The sequence below is a fragment of the Gorilla gorilla genome, chromosome 5 (assembly GCF_029281585.2).
Source record: "Gorilla gorilla gorilla isolate KB3781 chromosome 5, NHGRI_mGorGor1-v2.1_pri, whole genome shotgun sequence".
Lineage (NCBI taxonomy): Eukaryota > Metazoa > Chordata > Mammalia > Primates > Hominidae > Gorilla > Gorilla gorilla.
The window spans coordinates 134,758,531-134,784,727 of NC_073229.2; the positions used below are offsets into that span (position 1 = coordinate 134,758,531).

General features: G+C 39.6%; 1 protein-coding gene across 8 annotated transcripts in view; it reads right to left on the bottom strand.

Moving 5' to 3' along the window:
• Positions 1 to 535: 535 nt before the first annotated feature.
• Positions 536 to 26,197, bottom strand: part of CDK19 (cyclin dependent kinase 19) — a 206,357-nt gene continuing 180,695 nt past the window's right edge. For all 8 annotated transcript variants that reach the window (XM_055391508.1, XM_031012405.3, XM_055391512.2 and 5 more), the window contains 8 exons: positions 22,524 to 22,655; positions 17,476 to 17,619; positions 17,250 to 17,319; positions 13,840 to 13,912; positions 13,366 to 13,463; positions 12,643 to 12,721; positions 11,659 to 11,925; positions 536 to 5,233 (listed from right to left, as the gene is read on the bottom strand). In XM_055391508.1, coding sequence (XP_055247483.1) covers positions 5,102 to 5,233; positions 11,659 to 11,925; positions 12,643 to 12,721; positions 13,366 to 13,463; positions 13,840 to 13,912; positions 17,250 to 17,319; positions 17,476 to 17,619; positions 22,524 to 22,655 — 995 coding nt within the window. In that variant the 3' untranslated portion in view covers positions 536 to 5,101. The remainder of the gene's footprint in view (positions 5,234 to 11,658; positions 11,926 to 12,642; positions 12,722 to 13,365; positions 13,464 to 13,839; positions 13,913 to 17,249; positions 17,320 to 17,475; positions 17,620 to 22,523; positions 22,656 to 26,197) is intronic.

The window sequence follows — 26,197 nt, forward strand, 5'->3', positions numbered from 1 at the left end:
CTGTGATGCCTTTGGATATTGGAGTAACAACCATAGAAGATTCATCAAACAAATTATAGAAGGAACAGCCAGGTACCACAGAGTGCTCTTATAAAACAAGAAACTCCCAATCCAACCCCATCCACAAAATGCTTATTAGTCTTTTCTAATTCTCATTTACATTTTTTTAGAAAGATATTTCTCCTAAAGATGTATAAAACCCTGCAATTTTACTTATGAGGTATTTGCAAGCCTTGCTTGCTTTGCAGTATTATGACATCATAGCATCCTGAACAAAATAACATATTAGAACTCACAGAAAGACTTCGTATCTCTGCAGGAAAAGTGTAATTATAAAAGCTTCTAGGCACACAGATAAAATTTTAATGCTAGATGGGGTCTCACTATGTTGTCCAGTCAGGTCTCCAACTCCTGGCCTCAAGCAATCCTTCTACCTCAGCCTCCCGAAGTGCTGAGATTACAGGCGTGAGCCACTGTGTCCAGCCACTAAACCTTATTATAAGATTTTTTTATATTTAAAAAATCCACACAGAAGCAAAGTCAATTAAATTTTATTTCAACCAAGAATATAAAATAAATGCAATGTAATTTATTTTAGTTTTAACAGTCATTTCAAGAAGGAAGTCAGGTCAACTCAAAAGCAGGAAACCCTCGCTCCAAAGCAGTAGCTCGCCCTGCACTCCATGGAGCAGGCCTCGCTGGGGTGCAGCGGCTCAGAGCACAAAACTCGCAGTGGAGCACGAAAAGCTACAGTCATCTCTATAACCATATAAAGGGGGATGCGTGCAGAAAATGACTGAAAAAAGAGACAAGAACAGGTACACTTCACAAATAGGAATTATAGGAATATACAAACTAGGCAGTTTAGAAAGGATATACTACATAACATATATAAAAAGTACTTTAAATTGTTGTTAAAAAGGACACCTTCAGTCCAGATTTTGTGTAATACTTTTAGTGTCTACACAGACAAATCTTTACAAAAATTAAATAGTATTAATTTACTAAATATTTAGGAGATAACAGTGCATTAAGGGTTTTTTTTTCATATAATACACACATATCACCCCTTTGCAGTGATAGCATAGAAGAGTAAGTATGGCCTTAGGTACAACACATTTTTTAAAAACCCTAAAACAATGAACTTTGTTATATTTGTGACTATTTTTGAGGATTATGGGGACCTAAACTGCTATGTTTTATACAAAATATTACTTGTACTTGAATCCTTCAAGCCTCTGTTGGTCTAACTGCCATTTCACTGCCTTTCTCTACTCCCTAGGAAGACATCATCACAGAGTTTTGGATTTGTAATTTCCATAGAATTCTTCCTTCATTGTATAGTTTCTGCTGCATAAATTTACTCAAAAGCACATCAAGTTGCATGTCTTATTTTCCAACTATTTTTTTCTTTTCTTTTACCTTTAGCAGAGAAAACAGCATCATTTTAGAGGCATAGAGAACAAGTAGCAGTTCCTTCACCAGGAATGAGGCAGCACCACATAGGTAAATGTCATCCCTTTCCATTCTTAAGAGTCCATTATGTTCGTAAGAGCAAAAGAGTAGTGCAGAAGGCCAAAATTCTAAGTACTAAAGTTTCAAAACCACAGAGATATAAAAATATACATAATCCTTGGTCTTTGTATGTCACTGCATGATCTGTCTACTTCATCACAAGGATTGTTTCAGCCTCATAGTATCAGCCCTGCTGCCAAAGCTACCTTACCTTGAGCTCATCTGTCCTGCAACACTTGAATTCCTTTCACAAACACACACCTCCCCAGAAAGCTAACTCTGCAACTGGTTTGTAACACGAAGAGCAGAAAGCCTTCACTTGGATTCATTCCTTCCTGTCAATAACCCCTCCTAGTTTGGGTGTTCCCATAGGCTGAGGGATGCCCCTCCTGTACCCTTGGGGGACATAACAGTATCTAATAAATTTCAAAGAGAAATGCAGTCATTTGGGGACCACAAAGGTAAAGTCTGCCCTCAAAAAGCTTCAAAGGTCTCTTTAGAGGTCCCACGGTTTGAGGGCGCTTACGTGTGTTAAAAAGGCTTTGTTCCCAACCGGGTGCGGTGGCTCACACCTATAATCCCAGCACTTCGGGAGGCCGAGGCAGGCGGATCACCTGAGGTGAGGAGTTCAAGACCAGCCTGACCAATAGGGTGAAACCCCATCTCTACTAAAAATACAAAAATTAGCCAGACGTGGTGGTGCGTGCCTGTAGTCCCAGCTACTCGGGAGGCTGAGGCAGGAGAATCACTTGAACCTGGAAGGTGGAGGTTGGAGTGAGCCAAGATCGTGCCACTGCACTCCAGCTTGGGTGACAGAGCAACACTCCATCTCAAAAAAAAAAAGGCTTTGTTCCCCTTTAAAGGAAAGAAAATGATCCAAAATTATTACTAAGGGTAAAGGGAATCAGTGGGTAGCACTAACCCTGAGGCAAGGAAAGAGGAGAAAAGAGCCAGTACCAGTGCAGGGATAGGAACTCAGTCATGTGTAGAACGGAGATTCCTGGCTATGTCCTGGAGGATATTGTATACTGGGAGCAACTGACGAAATCCCCTTACAGTTTATATTTCAGTTCTGCCAGCAAAAGTCATTATATACAAGGAAAACGGGGTAGTTCTGTGAATGTATAAGCATAAGAACTATTTAACAATGCTGCTTATAAAGTATTAAGGGGCATAGTATTTTGGTTTACATATCTATCTGGGTTTGTCTTCTTTTATTAAAGGTAATCTCCTTGAGAGCAAGAACAGAGCTTCTATTTTCCTTGCAATTTCCTACAACCACTTAGGAGAGTATGTTCTGCCTACAAGGACCACCCAGTTGTTGTTAAAAGGCTGCTGTGAACATTTCAAAGATACGTCGATGCCTTTTGTGATATCGAATCACTGGCTTTCTCTAAGGTAGACTGACATAGAAACCCTTCCATAATATTATTTACAGAACAAATTTGGGGATAGTAACTACCCAAGTGGGTTTAGAAGTAAACAAAAAGACCTTCATATTATAAGACAGTTTCACTTGTAAGTCAACCACATGGCACAGACATCCCAGGAGGGCTTACTGTCACAGATCACAAGCTCCTTAAGGACAAGAAGTATGCCCTGTCCTCTGTGTTCTCTACCCAGCAGGGCACCAGGCACATGGTGAGGGTGCAATGAGCATCTGATGACCAACAGCTCTGGACAGTGAGGCTTTAGGGCACAGGATAAAACTGCATATAGGCAGCCACATTATGCAGAGGGCTGCTAATTTCCTATTTTTAAAAATGGAAGGGGTAAAACAGCAGGAGACTATCAGAAACTCCTTCCAATGGAGCATGTAACCTGCTTCATCTTCAGTCTTGATGAGTGTCACTATGCAGACTTCATTATTAGTGAGCATTATTATGCTGAGATCAGTAAGGTCCTGGCTGGCTACAGTATCACATCAATAGTGCAAAATGTATACTGGCTTCTGTCTAATCTTATTTTACTTGTGTATGGACCCAGAGTATCATAACCAGGTAGATAAGTTCAGAAAGAATAGTTTTTAAAAATGCATGTAATTTGCATATACAATAATCAGCTATTTCTTCTAGCTCAAGAAAACATTTAAAACAAGGCTGGTGCTGCTAGTAGCATTCAGAAGAACACAAATTTCTTGCCCCTTACATTACAATGGGAGCTCTAAGTTTTTACATTTCCTTTTGACTCTGGGGAGTGAGGGGCTCCTTAAAGCAGCTAAGAAAGAACTCAGCCACTAATTCATAGATAATGGAAATGCAAATATTCACTTTGTCTAGTATAGTCTTATACTATCCGCCCATAGTTTTTAGGCACAATTATTAAGTTTTCTCCTAGGGGCAAAAGAAATCATTCAGTGCAATGAAAAAGATTCTTGATAGAAGTAAGTTTCAGTAACAACAGCAAAATTATGCATACATAATACATACTTTAAACATGAATAAAACCTAAATTTTTAACATGCTTTAAAAATAGTCACTCTATATCTAATACAAATACGAATGGAGAACACTGCTCTTTATTTTAAAAGCAGATTAATTTTCAGGCTTCTACTTGAGTAACCTTGATTATGCAGGAAAGTTACTCACGCAGACCCAGATGTGAAGAAACCAATGGTTCTTTAGAGAAGCCGACTTTATGTACAATACACACTAAAAACTTTTCCTTCAAAGGGAAGTAACACGTCTTTTGATCAAAATTACTCCTTAAAGAAATCCTAGTGCAGTTGTTACTCTCTTCAGCGTTTTGGTGTGGGCCATCGAGACTGTATTTCATCAAAGCTCTTGAAACCCTTTTTAAGGTAGACTTAGCTACATGAAGGTTAAAATTGTAATTCTTAATTACTGAATGCTATTCAGAATAAGATGATGCTGGGAACTCAGTTCCATATGAATGATTCTATAAAAATCACCACATACTTCAGTTCTTCATGGCATAAAGCACATAACTGCAAAGATCTAGGCAGTTTTTGGTTGTAGGTTCCCTCTGTCCCACCGCTTGTCTTTTTATTAGACCTTCCCTGAAACTAGATAAATACGAACGTAATAGTAAAGTACTTTGGGACAGTAACAGTTTCTGTTTAAGACTTCCATGAGCAGAACAGTTATTGTCTGTGAAAACGTAGTGCTTTAAAAGGTGCATTTTTACCTGTGTTGCTAAATCAGTTCATGAAGTATAAAACTATACACCACTGGAATCCTGTTTCTAAAACATTAAAATCCTATTAAAAGAGCTTTGAAAAGATAAACCATAGTGATTGCTACAGCATGAGAAAGGTGCACCAGGAAATCCTTCAAAGAAATGCTGAAGGTTACAGAAGTGCTGGGATTAGATCAGACGCTTTATCAGAGAAGTCACAATGGAACACATGCAGGGAAGGGGTGCTGGGGAAACTTCACAAGAATCTTCTTTAAGTCAATAAAGAAGAGCTATCAGTCCTGCAAAATGCTCAGTATATAAGGTTTTCCTCCCACGTGTATGAGTTTTAAATGGCATCATAGTTTGCATTTTTTTGGTTCTTTTCAATGCAGACATATTGCTGGAGCCTGTGCTCTGGGCTGGGCTGGCCTGGCCCAACGGGAGCTGGTCAGTACCGGTGGGCCTGGTGAGATGGGTGGTACTGTGAGCTCTGCTGAGACGAGGAAGAGTAGCCAAGTGTGCTCTGGGACTGAGAGGATCCCTGAACGCTGCTTTGGTAATTCAGGCGAGAACTGGAGTGCTAGAAGGAAACAGGAAAAGGGAATTACTGATGGAGGAAGAGGATGACTCAAGATGCTCATCACAGTAGGATAGAGATATAAGCCGTTTTCATCATTAGGTTCCTGGTTCAGACACACATAGCTGACAGCTAACTTAAGTTGTTAACACATTTTGCTTATTTGAAATCACAGCCTGCCACCACTGTAACCACACATTCTGGCAGGCATGAAATTTGGCTAGATTTTTGTGGGAGATAAGCTACACTGGAAAGAAACGAAAAGGGGAAATTTCAGCGGACCCATTTCTCTTTATTCCAATTCTGGGGTGTAACAATCCTTTGCATAACTGAGATGTGCAAACAAGAATAATCAATTTGGCATACTGAAATCAATAGTATTCACAATGTATACTGACATGCTATTATTTTTCCCATTATAAATAACAAAGCTGTGATTAAGAAGTCATTATTTTAGAGCAAAGGGTTTTCAGAGGTAGAAGCTAGGGGTATCAGGAGTTCTACCTATGAGACAAAGTAAGGCAAGATTAGGTGGGGTGCGGCAGCAACATGTGGGTTTTATAAACTTCAGGTAACATTTAGAATAAAGCAATTTTCACATATGATTGTCTTCAAGAGAAGACAGAAAAATGCATTTCAATTCAATGTATTTTTATTACATTAAATGAAACCTTCATCTTCATAGTACCTAACGCAAATACAAAAAAAATGTGTAAAAGGAAAAATCATCTATAGAATAAGAACAGTATGTAAGAGATAAGCATAGCTGGAAGTAGTTATCTTTGGCTATATTCAGAAGGCTGGTTTTTCTTGTAAGCAAAGTGGGAAAGAATATATGTAATAAAGCTATTACTTTTGAAACTTCCGTAGCAAAAATTAAACAGCAAGAAAATTTTGACAGTGAAAGAGATCTGATTTAACCCACTCCATCTTGCCTTTAACCTCCAAACTGTTCTTGGTCATTGCTGGGCATTGGCCAAGCTAACTTTGGGAGAAATTTAGTTTATAGTTTAAATGACAATAGCCCATCCCAAAACTAAACTGCCTTTATAAAACTACTAAAAGGCCACAAGTTTAGGATTATGAGAGAGGCCTGAATTCTGCTAAGATGTAGGTGCAGTTAAACAATTACCAGTCATTGTTCTGGAGGTCAATTGGCTACTCCCCAATTACTCCTGTAAATAACATCACTATTGTCAACCTTTTCAGAAGGCTTTTCAGACTTTTGCATTTCGGATGACTCCACCCAGACTGAGACTCATGACTCAACCAGTCCTGTGGCCCCCACCCAGAAGTGGACTCAGCACAGGAAGACCATTTTTCACACCCCTTTGATTGCATCCCCAACCAAGCAGCAGTAGTCATTCCCTAGACCCCTGCCCACCAAAGTATCTTTGAAAAATCCTAGCCTCCAAATTTTGAGGAGGCTGATAATAAAACTCTGATGTCCCATTTAGCGGGCCCTATGTGTATTAAACTTTCTCTATTGAAATTCCTGTCTTGATAAATTGGCTCTATCTGGGCAGCGAGCAAGAAGAACCTGTCGGGCGGTTACACTTTGAGTTAAACGTGTAAATTATCTTGAGGTGGCACTGGGGGTTTAGGAAAGAACAGATCAGCAAGGTCCTCCTGCTCAGTGCTCAAAGGCTGCCAAACTGGACTTGGAATATCTGGTCCAAGATAACAGGGCACAAGGTAGTTTTGGTTAAAAACAACTCAGTTGTGGCTGGGCACAGTGGCTCACACCTGTAATCCCAGCACTTTGGGAGGCTGAGCTGGGCAGATCACCTGAGGTCAGGAGTTCAAGACCAGTCTGGCCAACATGGTGAAACCCCATCTCTACTAAAAATACAAAAATTAGCCAGGCATGGTGGTGGGTCCCTGTAGTTCCAGCTACTCGGGAGGCTGAGGCAGGAGAATCGCTTGAACCCAGGAGTCAGAAGTTGTAGTGAGTCAAGATTGGCGCCACTGCACTCTAGCCTGGGCGACAGAGGGAGACTCCATCTCAAAAAAAAAAAAAAAAACAAAACTCAGTTTTGCCCCTTCCTAAGTTGCACAACTGAATAGTTACATTGGTTACAGAAGTCTTTAAAAATTCCAAATTTTAAATACGTGTTTTATTTTGAAGTTTATTATGAAAAATGTTCTTTCAACTCATATGTTATTTGGGGCAATTTTGCCATAAAATATAATGTAAACATGTAAGAATCTAATGTGCTGTAACATAGCTTTTTTAATGACAAGGGGTGTTTTAGACAGAAAATAAGCCAATGTCCCGCTTTTCAAAGCGCTAATTGTACTTGCTTACAATACATTGATGAAGCAGCTCAAAAGCCTTGAAACTCTACTAATGGAACTGTTGGGGCGCAGAAAACAATACCCCAAAATGAAGGCCTCAGGAGCAAAAGTTTTTCTCTGACCTTTTCGTGCCCTCTTGTCTCACAGTCCCATTCTCCCCAGAGCCAGCCATAGAAACTAGAATTCCCCTTCCCTAAGGCAAGCCATAGAAACCAGAACCCCACTTCCCCAACACCAGCTGTGAAACCTAAAAATATTACTCTAACTTCCCCCCACCTTTCTGTGTAAAAACTGGCCATAAAGAAATGATCTGGCATACCCTGTCTGACTGCAGGTCATGAGACTCCTGTCCCAGAGGGGGTCCTGCCCCACACCCAGAGGCAGGAATGCACGCTTAGAGAGACCAACAGGAACCTAGACGGGCCATGTTGGGTTTCCCCCGCAGTCTATTAGCATCAGATCATACCCCTTCTGTCCAATCATGTTTCTACATGGCTGTCCACACTTTGTTGACCCTAAACCATAAAAATGGACAATTTCTGGCCGGGCACAATGGCTCACGCCTGTAGTCCCAACACTTTAGGAGGCCAAGGAAGGTGGATGACTTGAGGTCAGGAGTTTGAGACCAGCCTGACCAACATGGCGAAACCCTGTCTTTACTTAAAAAAATAATAATAATTAAAAAATTATTTATATACACACACACACACACACACACACACACACACACACAAATTAGCCGGGAGTGGTGGTACATGCCTGTAGTCTCAGCTACTTGGGAGGCTGAGGCATGAGAATCACTTGAACCCAGGAGGTGGAGGTTGTAGTGAGCCAAGATCACGTCACCGCACTCCAGCCTGGGTGACACAGTGAGACTCTGTCTCAAAAAAAAAAAAAAAAAAAGACTACATGAAACACACTTTGAATTTCTGCTTAAAAACCTAGGACATCATTATATGCTCATTAACATTCTAAATCACACACTCACCAGCACCATGACAGTTCCAAGAACATCCATATTTGGCATAAAAATGGGTGGCACCACAGTTCCAAGAAATCTCCACCTTTTTCCAGGAATTTTCATGAATATTCCACCCTTTGGTTAACGAAACCCATAAAGATAGAAACCCAAACCAGACTGCATGGCTCTCTATTCATTTTTTTTTTTCAGATGGAGTCTCACTCTGTCACCCAGGCTGGAGTGCAGTGCCGCGATCTCGGCTCACTGCACCTTTGCCACCCAGGTTCAAGCAATTATCCTGCCTCAGCCTCCCAAGTAGTTGGGATTACAGGCTTGTACCATCACAACCAGCTAATTTTTATATTTTTAGTAGAGATGAGGTTTTGCCATGTTGGCCAGGATGGTCTTGAACTCCTGACCTCAGGTGATCCACCCGCCTCAGCCTCCCAAAGTGTTGGGATTACAGGCATGAGCCACTGTCCCCAGCCAGATTCTCTCTTGCGTATACCCACACTCCCCTTTCTTGAGTCGTGTACTTTTCCCTCTGCAATAAATCTCCATATTTTTGCTATTTTTGATTCATCCTTTAATTCCTTCTCCCGATGGTGTTAGGAGCCTGGACACAGGGTGGGGTTGAGGTCCCACCAGCATCTGGGGACCTCCCTCAGCTCACTGGTATCAAAGTTGTATGCCTTTCTGTCCTGATAAGTAAGCAACAAGGAGGAAGGGGCTCCAGGTGGGGAAAAACAATGAACAATTGTTCTGAGACACTGCTAGTCACAAACAACTGGTGGGCACAATGACCTCATTTGGCACATAGCTCCCTCCCACAAGACCCTGTAAAACTTCCTTCCAGCCCCTGCTCTTTGCAGACAGCCCCTCCTCTGCTATGCTGTCTGTTGCAACAACATGTTTTCATACATTCTGTAATAAATCTGCCTTTCTTTACCCAGAACTGTCTTAGTAAAAACCTTGACTGCCTGAGACACTGGCCCTAGCTAGTCGCACCCATGACATTTTCTCCAATTAACCTGCCTTTTGTGAGTTGATTTTTCAGCGAACTTTCAGAGGGTGAAAGGAAAGTTTTTCCCTTGGCCCCTAGATGGTGTATGAGTTGCAAGTTCTGTGTAATGGGACACCTGACTGCCCCTCATGCCAGTCTCTCCAACTAAATAGCTGTATCTATTCATTTAATAGATATGTTGGAAGGTTTATTATTTTTTCCACAGACATCGGGACTCAGCTATGAAAGGTTTATTTTTAAGTCAACAGAACAATATGGACATAGAAAAGCATTTCAAAGAATTTTTGAATTTGGGGGAAAAAAAGAAATACAGTAATCTGTCTATAATTGACTACAATTGGGTGACAAAGACCTTTCCTTTGACAGCAACTGCAGTCAGGCTGCTCTCAGGCAGTCAAGGTTTTAACCAAGATGGTTTTGGGTAAAGAAAGGCAGGTTTATTACAGAAGGTATGAAAACATGTTGTTGCCTGGGGCAGCACAGTAGAGGAGGTGTTGTCTGCAAAGAGGCTGGAGGGAAGTTTTACAGGGTCGTGTTGGAGGGAGCTCTGTGAGTCTTCTGCTTGACTAGGCCTGACCTTGGGCTTTCCTCTGTCCTTGGAGAATCCTGTTAGAGCAAGAATCTTGCTAAGTTGGCTTGGCAAAAATCCCCCACCTTTAAGAGCTTATTACCCAGGCCTCCCTTCAGCCTAATACTATGCAGTCAGTTTAGCCAGAGACCTTTTATCCTGGATGTTTCCTCTTGGTAACTTTCCATCCACTGATCCCCACCCTGCTCTTTGGCTATACCTCTCCACTTGTCATGTGGGAGTCTGAATTGAGTCCAGTCTTCCTCCCCAACTGCCAGCCCCTGTTGCAGTGGTCCCTTTATGCACTAACATGGCCCCACCTTGAATAAAGTCTGCCTTACCAACTTTAACAAGTGTTTAGGCAAATTATTATTGTTTTTTAACACAGGTTAATATAATTCAATCAGACACACAAAGATGAACCAGTATATAGTTAAGCATTTGTTGCTCATATAATGGAGGGGAAACAGATTTTATAACAAAATTCAAATATGCTCATGCTACTACCCAGCTAGCAAGCTGTTTTTAGTAGATCAAACTGAAGCCTCAATTTGTTTAATTGGAACCAAGTGGAAGTATTCTGTACTCTTCTGCTTGCAGGGATATTCTGAAGAGAAGTTTTTCAGAGAAGTAGTTGTGTGGAAACACATTAGTTTGTTGAGCTATTCAAAATGTGAAGGCAGTTTATGCAGCTATTTGTTATGTCTTTCTTGTTAAAGTTTCTCTTTATTGCAGTTCCTTATCAGTGAGTTTATGGTTCCCTTGCCAGAGGTTTTGTTTTCTATTATCTCTATCCTATGCACTCATCTGCAAGAGTTCCCGGAGGGACTGTGGTTCTAAACTTAAAACAAAACAAACAAAAAAACAAACAAACAAAAAACTTAAGTTTTCCCTTCTTCTTAGATGGTTTCTTAACTTGTTACTACCTTGAAAAAAAATTTTTTTTTCAAAATTTCCTATGGTTATCACAATGGGTATTTTTACCTCTCTCCAAATACCAATCCTTAGACTTAGCTCCTTTAATTTCCTGAATTAGTACTGCAATTGGTGTTCTCTTTTTATCTGAATAACAAAAAGTATTTTCTAGTCTCAAAATTATTTCTAATGAGACTTAACAGTTATTTCGGAGAAGCCTCAGTCTTAGCCCCCTTCTCTCCTTTATCTATGTAGCTACTTCCTCCCAGAAAGAGCATATCTTTCTAAAGAATGCAATTAATTTTGTCCAAAGTAAGACACCACTCCCCTTCCCTTTTCAACTGCGTATCTACGTATCTTTTTCTGATACACCAAAACTGCTAAGGAAGCTATAAGGGTAAAATGACGAAATTTTCTTTAAGGATGGGGGCACTGGCCTCCCTACCTTCCTCTCCTCAGGGTGTCAGGATAAACAAGTCAGAATACGAGATATCTTACAATTACATGAAATATGATGAAAATCTTCCTCTTCATAGAATGCCCTAGAAACAGGATTGCACAGTCAAATGTAAGAGTTAAGTGTTACTTAACTCTAAAAGGATCTAGGATAAATCTTTTCCCCACTTCATAAAGCATATGAACATTAGACATTCAGGGAGTACCTGATAATCCGAGGGCATCACAGGTCCACCTGAGTTTGCGCCTGAAGGCCCTAGCCGTGGCTTCTTGTTTGGAGGCACCTGGTTCAGGCTGGAGTCCTGGCTGTGCTGCAACCCTGCTCCGGTGCCCCCGACCCCGGCCCCAGCCCCACCTGCGGTCCCGTTGGTCTGGGTGCTGTTCTGCTGTGGCGGGGGCGCCTGTGGAGGGGCTGCTGCCTGCTGTGGAGGGGCTGTGGGCTGCTGATGCTGGTTCTGCTGCTGTTGCTGATTCTTTTAAGGGGAAAAAAGCAAGCTTGGTATGAAACCAAATTAACAGGAGCTTTCTTTAATTATTTGATATGCATATGTGGCTGCTGACCAACCTGGGGGAGCAATCTATGTGGGACACTAGAGTGATGGGGAGGACTGGAGAATGGAGCAGCCAGGGAACACAGTGTTCCCAAAGGGCAAGGCGCTGAGCCCCAAACAGGGCTCTTTCCCTGAAGTTCATTTAGACTGCACAGTGATCCTCCAAATCAGTCACAGACATCTCACTGAAGGCCACAGGCACATTAGAAATACATTTCTTATAGCTCATTAAAACAGCTAGAAGAAATCTTTTCAATCGTGATTCTGGAAAGGCAGAGCGGTCTGGAGAGTGAGCCAATATATCCAGTTAAGAGGAAAGAACAGAGTGATGCTAGCAAAAGCCAGCCTGCATAAAGGGGTGGTAGTGACACCAAACAAACAGAAAGAGCAAGAAGTGGGAATCCGGGAGTAGAACTGGCTGTAACACACACAGGAAGCTCAGGTATCTGTGAGCTGGTCATACTTCAAACTTCAAGGTACCTTTACAATCCCCAAACTTCCACAGAAAATAAGATACATTCAAATTTAATTAAATATTAGAAAAGGTGGTTAAATGTATAGGAATTATGGAACGATACCTAAACTATCTTTTTGCCTCCCTTGCTCTTTGGAAGTGAAAGTATACCATGCAGTTTATACCTTGTCACCTTTTTCTTCAGGATCATCTTCATTAAGGAATTCTCGTTTGGGGTATGGAATCTGGCAGCCGGCAAATACACTAAAAATCATTAAAAAGAAAAAACATATCATGATCTAAAATCTGTAATATCATTACCTTGTTAATTTAAAATTCCAATTTGTTTTTCTTCACTTATTTCCTACTCTTCATCTGAGGCTAGTGTTCAAATCTTGACTGCTGCTAGCTAGTTGACATATAGGACACAGAAGTTTCTCTATACTAACTTCATTAGTGCCAAAAATAACTTAATTTGTATCTGCCTTAACAAGAAAAACTGCACCTCTTATAGATGAAAACACAAAGTTTATACTTGGGGTTAAGAAGGATGAAGGAGTAGAGAGGTTTTGTAGTGCAGTGGACATGCTCTGAAAGATTAACTTCTGTTGCCTACTGGTTTGGCTGAATTTCTGATCTGGCCAATTGGTCTGTAAAGGTCTTATCTGTTATCAGCTTTAGTTTTCATCTGTAAAACTGACAAGTGGTCGTTCCTAAAATACTTGTTTTCATTCATCCCTCTCTACAGCTTTGCCTGTTTCAAAATGTGGAAGCTTGCTCTTGAGCAGTCTTTAGGTGGTATCACTGAAAAAGTTAAATACTTCAGTAGCAAGTGCTTCCCTTGCTTTGAACCACCATGCGGCCTCCTCAGCCTGGAGCAAAGGACACAGAAAAGACGGGATACATACTCTAATGTTGGCAAAGGGTCCTCCTGAAAATAGGGATCCTGCAGAGCTTGCTCCGAGGTAATTCTCTTGGTTGGATCCATGGTCAGGAGTTTCTGAAGCTAGAGTGACACACAGGAAATGTACAGCACATGAAAAGGTTATTTACAAGTCAACACCTTGTCTTTTGTATTACTGTGTAACAGGATTAATATAAAATACATTTTGTGTAGCTCACTGCAGATTATGCATACTACATACTTTTATGTGAAATTGGCAGAAATCATCAGCATTAAAGCCCTTATAAAGTTCATTTTCTGCTGATAAATCATTTAAAGTGAAGGCTAAAAGACAGGGTGACATCTCAACAAAAAAATACTTAATTTTACCCCAGCATCCACTAATTTCCTTTGTTTCTAAAGAGGAGGAATAGCTGAGTAAATAGAAGGCGAGATTTGTGCTGAGAATCAGATTTTAGTCTGGGAGAGAAGCACCTACCAAGAGGAACACTTTGCTGTCAGGCTTGACCTTGTGCTTCTCCATGTACTTTATGAGGCTACTGTTGGCATACCTGCAAGGACACGCACAGTCACACATCACTGGGAACACTCATCCAATTGATATTTTTTAATGATAAGCTCCAAGATTGGCTTTCCTATAAGGTATGTGTTTAAGTCATTGTTTTTTCTGAATAAGAAGGAACACATTACCAAATATTAGCAAATGTGTGAAGAAATAGGAACTGTCACACACAACATGAGAGTTTATACTGTTACAATCCCTTTGGAAAACAGTTATGCATTAACCATTACTGTTGAAAATGTGTATAGCTTATGACCTAGCAACTCCATTTCTAGGCACATACCTGAGTCAAAGAGATGATTTTGTACATGCGTATCAGGATACAGGGATAAAAATGTTCTTAGCCTTTTAGTAATGGCCAATATATATATATATACACATATATATACATACACACACATATACACATATATATACACACACATATATATACACATATATATACATATATACACATACATACATATATACATATATATACGTATATATATATATGTGTGTGTGTATATATATATAGACAATCCAAATGTCCATCAACTGAAAAATGGGTACATTTTTATACATTCACAGAATGGAATGTTATACAACAGTAAAAATGAATATGCAAGGTTCAGTGAGGAGAAAAAGCAAGTTGCAGAAGAAAATACATAATATGTTACCATTTATAAAAAGTTGAAAGACAATAAACTGAACAATAACTTTTAAAGGTACATAAACATGTGGACTAGAACTATAATAAAAACTGTGGGGATGATAAACCCAAATGCAGAACACTCAGAGTCTACCCTCTGGGAGGGATGTGGATAGGGAGGTGGGGCACACAGGGTACTTTAGTAATCTTAGTGATGTTCTAATTCTTAGGTTCAGAGGTGAGCAAAGAGGTATTCATTTTATTATTCTAAATATACTAGATATTTTTTCATTATATATTCTTTCCTACATATGAAATATTTCAAATTAAAAGGTCTAAAAATAGGTAATATATGTTCATGATAAAAAGAATTACAGAATATAGAAAGTATAAGGAAGAAAATTAAAATCACTCACAATCAAGCCACTCAGTGACAAAAAAACCACTGACAAAATTTTTATAATGTCCCTTTGGTGTTTTGTGTGTGTGTGGCATATACATATATGGTATAAACACAGGAATTTTTGCTTTGTTTTTATAAAATTGGAATTCTACTAAAAAATTGTCTTAGCTTTTTATTCAATATTGTTTCATAAACATTTTCTCTTGTCAAATAATCTTCAAACTTATTATTTTGAGTGGCTGCCTATCTCCTACTGGTACGGGTATTACTTGTTTCATAATAGCTGTGGCATACAAGTCCTTGTAGCTAAATCTGATGTGCATGGCAGGGAGCCAACACTGCCTAGCAGGTGAGACTCAGAGACCCCTACTAGACCCTGATTGTCATTCACCAATTGTGTGATCTTGGGCAAGTTAGTTAACCTCTAAGAAAGCCTTAGGTTCTGAATCTGAAAAGTGGAAATTATAATTATGCCTACCCTATAGATTTGCTAGGAAGATCATATGAAAAAATGTAGGTAAAGGATTTAGCACCACCCTGGTATATAATAAGTACTCATCTATTTGTGGCAGCTCTGATTACTTCCACAGGATAAATTCCAGGAATTATCAGGTCAAAGGGCATGCATATTTTAAAGCCTTTTTTAGGTGCTCTAGAATCTCGCTACACAAATGTAGCTTTTACCAGCAACCTGAGCATCACCTGAGAGCTTGCATTAGAAATGAAGGTTCTCAGTCCTCACCCCTGATTCTGACTCAGAATCTACATTTTTAACAAGGTCTCCAGGTGATTTGTAGGTACACTGAAGTTTGAGAAGTACTCATCCTCACCAGTAGCATATGAGTAATAATTTTTTTTTAATAAAAATAGAGATAGGGTCTAACTATATTGCCCAGGCTAGTCTCAAACTCCTGGGCTCAAGAGATCTTCCCACCTCAGCCTCCCAAAGTGTGAGGATTACAGGCGTGAGTGAGCCACTGTGCCTGGCCAGAATGTCCATTTTATTGTACCCTTGCCAACAAGGGAACAATAAAATGTTAAATGAAAATAACTAGTTTGGTTTTGAATGTTTGAAGAATTTATAGAACATTCAGGTTGGGATTCCATAAGGCAATTAGATAAATGATTTTGAAACTTGGAAAGGTGAACTGAGTAAGATAAATATTAGGAGTTATCCACATAATTGATGGTAAATTGTGGCCATCAAAATCATAGAGTCTGACTGGGAAAATACCTAGAGTGAGAAAAGAGCTCAGGATAGAACCTTGATACCAGCACTGTCCTTAAGAGATGGATACAGGCAAAGGACCCCACCAAGGACTGTGAGAAAAAGGGGTTAGAAATGATCAATGCCATTCTCTATTTCTCTTTATGATGTCTGCTTTTGTTCCTATAAGCCATCCTGTCCTGAAATTTTCCTGGTAAGTTGCCCATAGAGAAGCTCTTCCACAATTTTCGGTAAGTGTGCATATTTATAACAAACACCTCACATGCCATCACCCTTAATCTCATTTCTGCTCAAAGTAAATGCCTTCATCAGTTTGTTTTATTCATATTCCAGGCCACGTGTTCTTCCTTCTGCCAGCCTTCCAGGTTTCCTAGTCCAGCATGTCAGTCACCAGTCATTACTCAGATAAAGATAAAACCACAACTGTGGCCTAGAACTGAGAACTTTATTCATGCTAAAACATAGCAGATATAAACTACCTATTGACCCTTAAATTCTTAAAAGTTTTTAATACTGCAGCCTAAACCTGAACTATATATGTTAACAGTATCTGGAATATCTTCTTTAAATCACAGGCATAATTAATATGCTAAAATCTCAGTTTCTAGTTTAAATAACAATCTACATCTGTTTTTTAAAAAGATTAATTTAACTATTCTCATTGAAATTACTACCTATAATTAATGTACACTATGGTTTGAATGTTTATGTCCCCTCCAAAATTCATGTTGAAACTTAATTCTCAATGCAACAGTATTAGAAGATAAGGCATTCCAGAATTGAGGGCTTTGCTTTCAGGAGTGGGATTAATGCCTTGTAAAAGAGGCATCACACAGCATCTGCCCCTTTTTGCCCTTCTACCTATGTGAGGACACAGCAACAAGGTGCCACCCTGGAAGCAGAAAGCAACCTTCATGGGATTCCAAACATGCCAGTGCCTTGACCTTGGACTTTCCAGCCTCAAGGACTGGGAGAAAACAAATTCCTGTTGTTTATAAATTACCCAGTCTAAGGTATTTTTTTATAGCAGCACAAAAAGACTAAGACTGTGTGGAATTACTTACGTTGTTCTTCTAAAGTCTTTTTGAAGTGTGGGATATTCTGGCATCTTTCTAATATCTTCCCAGTCTTTATCTTACAAAAAAATTAAATATTGTTATAGAAAATAATGTGTTAATTTAAAATCTCCTAATTATGTTAGTTTATAAATATACATTAAAATATGCTTTTGAGAAGAAATGATTTTGAAATATGACTCAAAATATGACTTTAAAAAGGAAAATAAATTACCTGCAGGAAACCCCATGACACTAAATATCCGATCCAGTTGATCATGATGAAAGGGATTGCTTGTTTTTATATCTTCCTGACGACAGTGAAAAATAGGTTCCGAAGTCAACAATTCAGCAAATATACAACCTATTGCCCATATATCTGGGAAGGAAGAAACATAAGTTTTTGTATATATTTCCTTGGTTATAATTCCTAGATATAATCCCAGCCTACTTATAAAAATACTTTTCAGTAAATCAATATACAAACTACAATAAGTGCATTAAGAAAACATTATTGTACTTTGTATTTTGACATATGTGTGGGTATGTGTGCATATATAGGTATGTATATATATGTGTGTGTATGTGTATATATATATATACATGACATGAAATAGCTATATCATCATGTAACAAATTGAAAGCCAAGTAATAAAAAACATTTACTTGTAAATTTTCTGATGACAATAAATGGGGACAGTCAATTTAGCAAGCAACAAATTCTTTAGATTTAGGCAAAGGTCTTTCTAACCACTTTTCTTGTTGTTGTTTTTAGGGTCTCTGTCACCCAGGCTGGAGTACAGTGGTGTAACCATGGCTCCCTGAAGCCTTGACCTCCTGGGCTCAAGCAATCCTCCTGCCTCAGCCTCCAGAGTAGTTCAGACTATGGGTGTGTGCTACTTGTACCTGGCTAATTTTTTAAAAAATTGTTTTGTAGAGACAAGGTCTTACCATGTCTAACCACTGTTAATAATTTAATCATTAAAGTATTCAATTGATAATCTAATACCAGGCATAATACACAGATCTGATATACTGAAACAATATCATCATCAGACATGGTGATGTAATTCTTTTAAAGCCATCCAATGTATAATGATAGAGTAGAATTTATAAGTTTTGAGTCTAGACAGACAGTATAGACCATATAAAAGAACTGGGGAGGCTGGGTGCAGTGGTTCATGCCTGTATTCCAAGTACTTTGGGAGGCTGAGATGAACGGATCACTTGAGGTCAGGAGTTCGAGACCATCCTGACCAACATGGTGAAACCCTGTCTCTATTAAAAATACAAAAAATTAGCCGGGTGTGGTGGCACACGCCTGTAGTCCCAGCTACTGAGGAGGCAGATGCAGAAGAATCTCTTGAACCCCGGGGGTAGAGGTTGCAGTGAGCCAAGATCACGCCACCGTACTCCAGCCTGGGTGACAGAGTGAAACACCATCTTGGAAAAAACAAACAAAAAAACTATGGTATAGCATAAAAAAGTACTGTGTTTAGTAGCCTATTAAATATGTGAATCACATTCTGCGATAAGCTATACAAGGAAAAAGGTTAATTACACTATTCCTTCCTCATCTAAGTTTTTGCCCCCCAGTTTCAGTTACCTGCAGTCAACCACTGCAGTTCGAAAATATTAAATGGAAAATTCCAGAATAAACAATTTATAAGTTTTAAATTGTGTACCATTCTGAGCAGTGTGATGAAATCTCATGCTATGCTCTCCATCTTCCTGGGATATGAATCATCCCTCTGTTCATCCACACTGTACACTCACTACCCACTGGTTAGTCACTTAGTGGTCGTCTGGGTTATCAGATCAAAAAAACATAGTATATACAGGGTTCGGTGCTATCTGCAGTTTCAGGCATCCCCTGGGGGGGTCTTGGGACATATTCCCAGCAGATAAGTGGAGACTACTGTATATCCATTAGCTAGAAGATGCATCAGAATGCTCTCTCCTAAAACAAATTGCCAAATGGAAAAATCCATGCAGTAATGCCTTACTTATTTGACCACATTCAGGTACAGTTTCCTTCCACATAATTTAGCCTTCTGGATAATGGAAACATATTCCTTCGACAACCATTTTTTAATTACACCATTGCCTGCCACCATAAAAGGCTATAAAAAATGTAATCCTCCTTAATGATGCAGCAAGGTCATCATCATCATGAACATCCATCACTACAGAGTAGAGTAATAATACTGCTCAGCATCCATTTCTGAATTCTTTTCTCTCTCCCATGTCATACTGGTGGTCACTCTTCCCCCGATACGGCTGCCTCTGATGGTCCCATCTCTCTTCCTCATTACCACCTCTACTATGCAGTATACCAGGACTACTACTGCATGTGCCTGGTCATGCCAATTCCTGGTTTGTCCTCCATTCAAAGGACAAGAGCCAGGGTCTTGAGTTCCCAGTGAACTGCTAACATAAGAAACCTCAGATAGCAGGTGGCAGTAAATTCAAAGGTTTTCTGCCTCATATTAGCCTATAATTTCAAAAGGCCATCTGGCTCCTGTACCATCTGTAGCTACTTCTCAGGTTTCTTTCCTCTATCAATGATTTGTTCTCCTGACACACCCATAAACACACCTGCCCCAACACTGCTTGTCATCATCACTGCCACTCTCCTCCCCAACTGTCACCCCACAAACCTCCACTGATATCAAATGCCTCCCGGGTTCAAGGGGTTCTCTCACCTCAGCCTCCTGAGTAGCTGGGATTATAGGCACACACCACCATGCCTGGCTAATTTTTGTATTTTTGGTAGAGACGGGGATTCACCATGTTGGCCAGGCTGGTCTTAACTCCTGACCTCAAGTGATCCACCTGCCTTGGCCTCCCAAAGTGCTGGGATTACAGGCATGAGGCACCTTGCCCGGCCCTAAGTACTCATTTCTAACATGGACCATGTATGGAGAAGAGTACGAAAAAGTGAACAAGTATGTACTTATAAATGTCTGCTATTAACATATTTGAAGCCCTAAGATAACTGATTTGGGGATTATTCTTTCTTTCTGTCTTAACTTTCTCCTACCTTCTATCCAGAATGGATAATTGGGAATTGACTAAAATTAGAAATTAGTGATTATGTTTTTATCTTTAAGCGGTAAATTTCATTTACCAAGCAAGTGAGTTGCAAGCTGGTTAAAATTCAATTTCATTTTTCCTTACCCTGAGGAAATAAGAAGTATAATTGGTTTTCAATTCATATCCGATTTCATTTATTTAAAAAAAAGCATCTATTTTCATTTCAACAAGAGAAAAGTAAATCAGAAAATATTCATAAAACTGTGCTTCTCAAAGTGTGGGCTCTCAAAGTACATGGGTCCCGCACAACAGAATCACCTACCTAAGGGCATGGACCCGCTGTGTTAGCTTCTCTGAGAGTGGGACAGACATTGGTGGGAAGTCATTTAGCTTAACAGAAGGTTTTGACTGAATGTGCCTTTTCCTAAAGGAAATCTCCCTTCTAGATCTAGACTGTCCTAGTGTTTGGATTAAGTCTAAGGTATATGGATTTCTATGGAGATTGCATCCTCTTCTCCCTTCCTCGTGTCCTGGGTTATCTGTCATTAACCTGTTCTAAGGCATCACCTTTTACTTTCAACTAACACTCTTCCCTTCCCTGGCTTACTTTCAGTCTCTTCCTATCCTCTGGTTCCTTCTGAGGTTGTCTAAGGGATTTGACTGTTTTCAATAGTGGGTAAGGAGAGACCTAAATGACAGAAAAAACAAACTTATGATTCTAAAAGTCTCAAAAATACAGCTCCATAGTAAAAGTCACTGGTTGGAATGTACACAGGCAGGATCACAGGGCCACTCCATCCCTTCCACTTGCTGTCTGTAGTTCTTCCCTCACCTTTTGCAGACGGCTGCCACTGCCCACTGATGACAGCCTGGCCTTGGAAGCCTCTGATCTGCTGCCTTACCAGAGGCCCAGCTGCACAGGTAAGGGTTTTATGTCACTCTCACATTCCTCTACTGTCAAACACCAGTTTACTGAGAGGCTTTTTCACTAATTTAACAAAACTATTCAGCAGTATTTATCAATAACTTACAATATTGCAGCACTGTGCTAGAGTCTGTGTCTCTGGACAAAATCTAAATGTGTTCTGGTGTCTGAGTTTTGCAGAAATCAGACGTCTTGATGAATGAGGACTTACTATATTTTAATTTTTGTGTTCTTTTTTAACCCATGAGTAGGCTAATTATCAGTCTAATCTTTCCAAGTGTGAGAGTTTCCTTTGTAGCTCTTTGGGTATCACCAGGTTTTTCATAAGCTTGTTTAGCAGAGAAAGGATTGTGCTTGTCTATTTTTAATAATTTTATACTTGCAGTGCCTTTATTAAATAGAATTCAACAAAAGCAGCTAAAGGTAGCCAAAACTGATATGAGACTAATGCCAATAAACAGAAAATTCAATAAAAGGAAAATTTAAAGAAATACACTTAGGAAATTTGGATACCTTGTAGAACTAGCCCTCCTAACAGCTACAATGTACACTCCCCTACTCTCTCCTTTTCCTTCCTTTAAAGAAATCTCTAGGTTTGAGGAGGGCCAGCTCCTACTGACTCCCTCCATTCACAGCTGGGCCGTCTGAGGATACTGCAGTCACCAGGTAGCAAATCTCTGAAGCCACTGTTCTGAGGCAGACTTTAAATTTTACAGAGTGTGTTTATAACAGATTTTCTTACTCAGTTTTTTTAACTTGATGAGATGGCAAGACGCTGAGCACAGCTAATCTACCCAGACTCTATTTCCTACCTTAATGGAGAAACTGCCATTCTCATAACTGTAATGGCAAGAGAGAAAGATTAGTTATATTGCTTCTTGCTTAGGAAACAATGTGACTAACTTTTCCCCAAATAGAAGGGGTTCTTTCCAATACTGCACTACTCCTGTTTTTGTTTTTCATTTTGTGAAGAAAACAATTCTAAACTTCTCTCCAGTTCTTCTGATCAACAGCTACTAAGTACAAAATAAAATGTGCATGTTATTGTTCCCGTAGCAACTCAACAGGATCAGATACTGATACCTCTATTCTCTGAAAGAAAATGTTTTCTTCTTTTAAAATAACCATATTCTCCTATGCAGTTAAGAATCTAAATCTACCAGAAATCTAGGAATATAGAAGACAATAGGACTTTTACAAAAATGTATAAAATGGTTTTCATCAAGTAGCTTTATTATTATACCATTTTATATTTATGATCGTTAGATGACAAGATAGTAAATCATTTTAGACCAACTTACCAATGGCCTAGACCAACTTACCAATGGCCTTTGTATAATGCCTTGCACCAAGCAAAAGTTCTGGAGCCCGATACCAAAATGTCACAACTACTGGATCCAAATCTGCTAGTGGCTTTAGAGGAGAATTGAATAATCTGGCAAAACCCATGTCAGCTAAAAAATAAAATAAATTAACATAAAATTCAGTTTGATTGTTTCTCGTCCTTTTGGCTAAGATCAAGTGTAAAATTCAGTTTGACATGCTATTAGAACCATGCAAGGTTGACAACAATAGCTGCTGACCTTATAAAGCAATCCTTTTCCTCCCTTTTTAACCAGAGGTCTACACCAAGTACCAGAAAGGAATTAACTTCATTTACCTTTATTATCTACCATCAGAAGGACATACTATTATTGTGCCTGTTTTACTGATGAAGAAATTGAAGCTTAAAGATATTCTGGGCTGGTGGGGTGGCTCACACCTATAATCCCAGCACTCTGGGAGGCCGAGGTGGGCGGATCACCTAATGTCAAGAGTTAGAGACCAGCCTGCACAACATGGTGAAACACCATCTCTACTAAAAATACAAAAATTAGCTGGGCATGGTGGTGCGCACCTGTAATCCCAGCTACTTGGGAGGCTGAGGCAGGAAAATCGCTTGAACCCGGGAGGCGGAGGCTGCAGTGAGCTGAGATCACACCACTGTACTCCAGCCTGGGCGACAGAGTGAGACTCCATCCCCTGTCCCCCAAAAAAGATATTCTGATTTGCCTAAGGTCACACAGCTAGTAAGTGCAGAGGGAGAATTAGAATCCAGGTCTGACTTCAGATTCCTGGCTTTCAGAGAGTTACAAAAACATTCTTAAGTGTTTTTGAAATCTAAAATAGTTCAAAAGTATCCTTGATTAATGATGACTTCTGTATGCTTATACATTTAAAAACTGACTATGGCCAGGAGCAGTGGCTCACGCCTGTAATTCCAGCACTTTGGGAGGCCGAGGCAGGTGGATCATGAGGTCAAGAGATCAAGACCATCCCGGCCAACATGGTGAAACCCAGTCTCTACTAAAAATACAAAAATTAGCTGAGCGTGGTGGCGCACACCTGTAGTCCCAGCCACTAGGGAGGCTGAGGCAGGAGAATCACTTGAACCCAGGAGGCAGAGGTTGCAGTGAGCCGAGTTCGTGCCACTGCACTCCAGCCTGGGTGACAGAGCAAGACTCTGTCTCAAAACAAACAAACAAGAGACAGAGCAAGACTGTCTCAAAACAAACAAACAAACAAACAAAACCTGACTACGTCTTAGTTCAGTGTGTGCTGCAGCCAGATCCAACAAACTCACAAGAGCTGATATATACATATCTTTTCCCAATTCTGCATTCAATGACAGCATACTGGTGATTTGGAATTGGCTATGGTAGGAGTATCTACAACATGGAAAACAGCAAATGCTACAAATTGGGACATTTTTTGCTCCAGAGAGCCAGTTGCTGAATGGTAATCAGCACATCACATGCATGTTTTCAAGAGCACACACAGAACACATAAAAGATAATTTGTTATAATTTGGCACTTAACAAAGGTCTAAACCAAAGCTAATCAATTGAAATATTGGGGGTATATAAAAGTAATAAAAAAAATTACTACTGCAATAAGATCCTGGAAACTAATTTTCTTAAGATATCATAAATAACCAACACCTTTTATCTACAAAGTCTTTTGCAGTTTACAAATGGCTTTCATATACATCATATTTCACCTCATTGAATCCTCATAAGAACACTGGTTTAATCAGTATTTTGCTCCCTATTTCAGAGATGAAGAATCTAAGGCCCAAAGCAGTTAAATGACTTGCCTGTGGTCACAGGGATAGTAAATAAAGATGCCAGTACTCAAACAAAAACCATGTTATAATTTAGGAGTTACCTCCTTAACTACTAAATCTGACATCCAACAAATTATACATATGATAATTGCAAGTCACAAAGGCAAAGTCACAAGAATAAGCCTCTATAATTTGAATACATAATATACATAACAAATTTTGATTGTATAAGGGGCCCCAATGAACTATAAAATGCATAAATGCACATAAAACTTTCAACCACAGAATGTCATTTAATCTAAAACTAATGTGCTACGGTATAACATATTAAAATTTTAATTTACATTTACATAAGCAGAACAGGCAAAAAATCTTTTTAATTTATAGAAATTTCGGGTCTTTGTCTTGTTGTGTTTTTGTTTTGAGATGGAGTCTCGCTCTGTTGCCCAGGCTGGAGTGCTGTGGCGCCATCTCGGCTCCCTGCAACCTCTACCTCCTAGGTTCAAGCGATTCTCCTGCCTCAGCCTCTCGAGTAGATGGGATTACAGGTGCGCCACCACCATGCCTGGCTAATTTTTGTATTTTTAGTAGAGATGGGGTTTCACCATGTTGGCCAGGCTGGTCATGAACTCCTGACCTCAAGTGATCTGCCTGCCTCAGCCTCCCAAAGGGCTGGGATTACAGGCATGAGCCACTGAGCCTGGCCTGTAGTGATTTTGTTTCTTTGGATTTTGAATAATTTGTAAGACTTTTTTGAGCATGCTTTGGAGTATCCAGCTCTTAAAAACTAAAGCAATCCAAAGGAAGCCTGTGCTGATACCTACTCTTTTTAAACTACATTTCCCTACAGCAAACAAAAATATTCAAATTCATTCTACCAATATTACACCTATTATTCTACAATATTACACAATATTCAAGGCACTGTTTTATATATTTAATAGATGCCAATTGTTGTTGATGACAAAGTAATATGATGGAATGCTGTTTCATCCATTGAAAAACATTCTAAAGTGAAGTCAGCTAAAGCCAATATTTCTCCCCTTATTCTCTACCTCCTCAGTTTTACCTAAGCCTCATCTATTCACTCGCAGATGCAATCAAGGCCAGAAGGAAAAAATACATACTTTTAAAAACAATTCCCATCTATTTTATGAACTTTAAAAGAGTTTCAAACTACTTTTCAAATAAATACTAATTTAGACAAAAGGTAATTAGTCTAAAGATTACTATAACAGTTGACTTTCTAAAATTACACATGGATGAAATTGTTCCAGTTCACAGATAAGGTTAGTAAAATTCTGGTGTGAGTGCTAATTAGTATCAAATGAAAAGCAGCAACAAACAAGGTCTACCACTAAGGAGCTTACAGGAAGGTGAGATGACAAAATATACAGAGTAGAAGCAAAAAAGTGATAAGTACTGTGAGAATAAAGGAAGTTGTCACCGGTTTCTACTAGATGCTAAGTCCCCTGGGGGAAGGTCTATTTCTCCTTTATTATGTTATCTGGAACAATGTATAATAAACATTTGTAAAAGCAGACTAAATTGAAAGTGGGACTTGGGCTGGATCCTGCAGGATGATTATTTTGAATAGCAAAAGAGGAAGGCAATAAGCATTTTAGGTAAGACCTGGGAAGTTTTTAGGTTGCTGAGAATGGGAAGGCTCAGATACAGCAAAGGGCAAAATGTGTTTTCCATGCAAGTATCCTTTTCTTACCCACTCCCCCTCCCCCACCGCCTCCCATATGGAGTCTTGCTCTGTCGCCCAGGCTGGAGTGCAGTGGCAGTATCTCGGCTCACTGCAACCTCCGCCTCCCGGGTTCAAGCACTTCTCCTGCCTCAGCCTCCCGAGTAGCTGGGATTACAGGCACGCACCACCACGCCCAG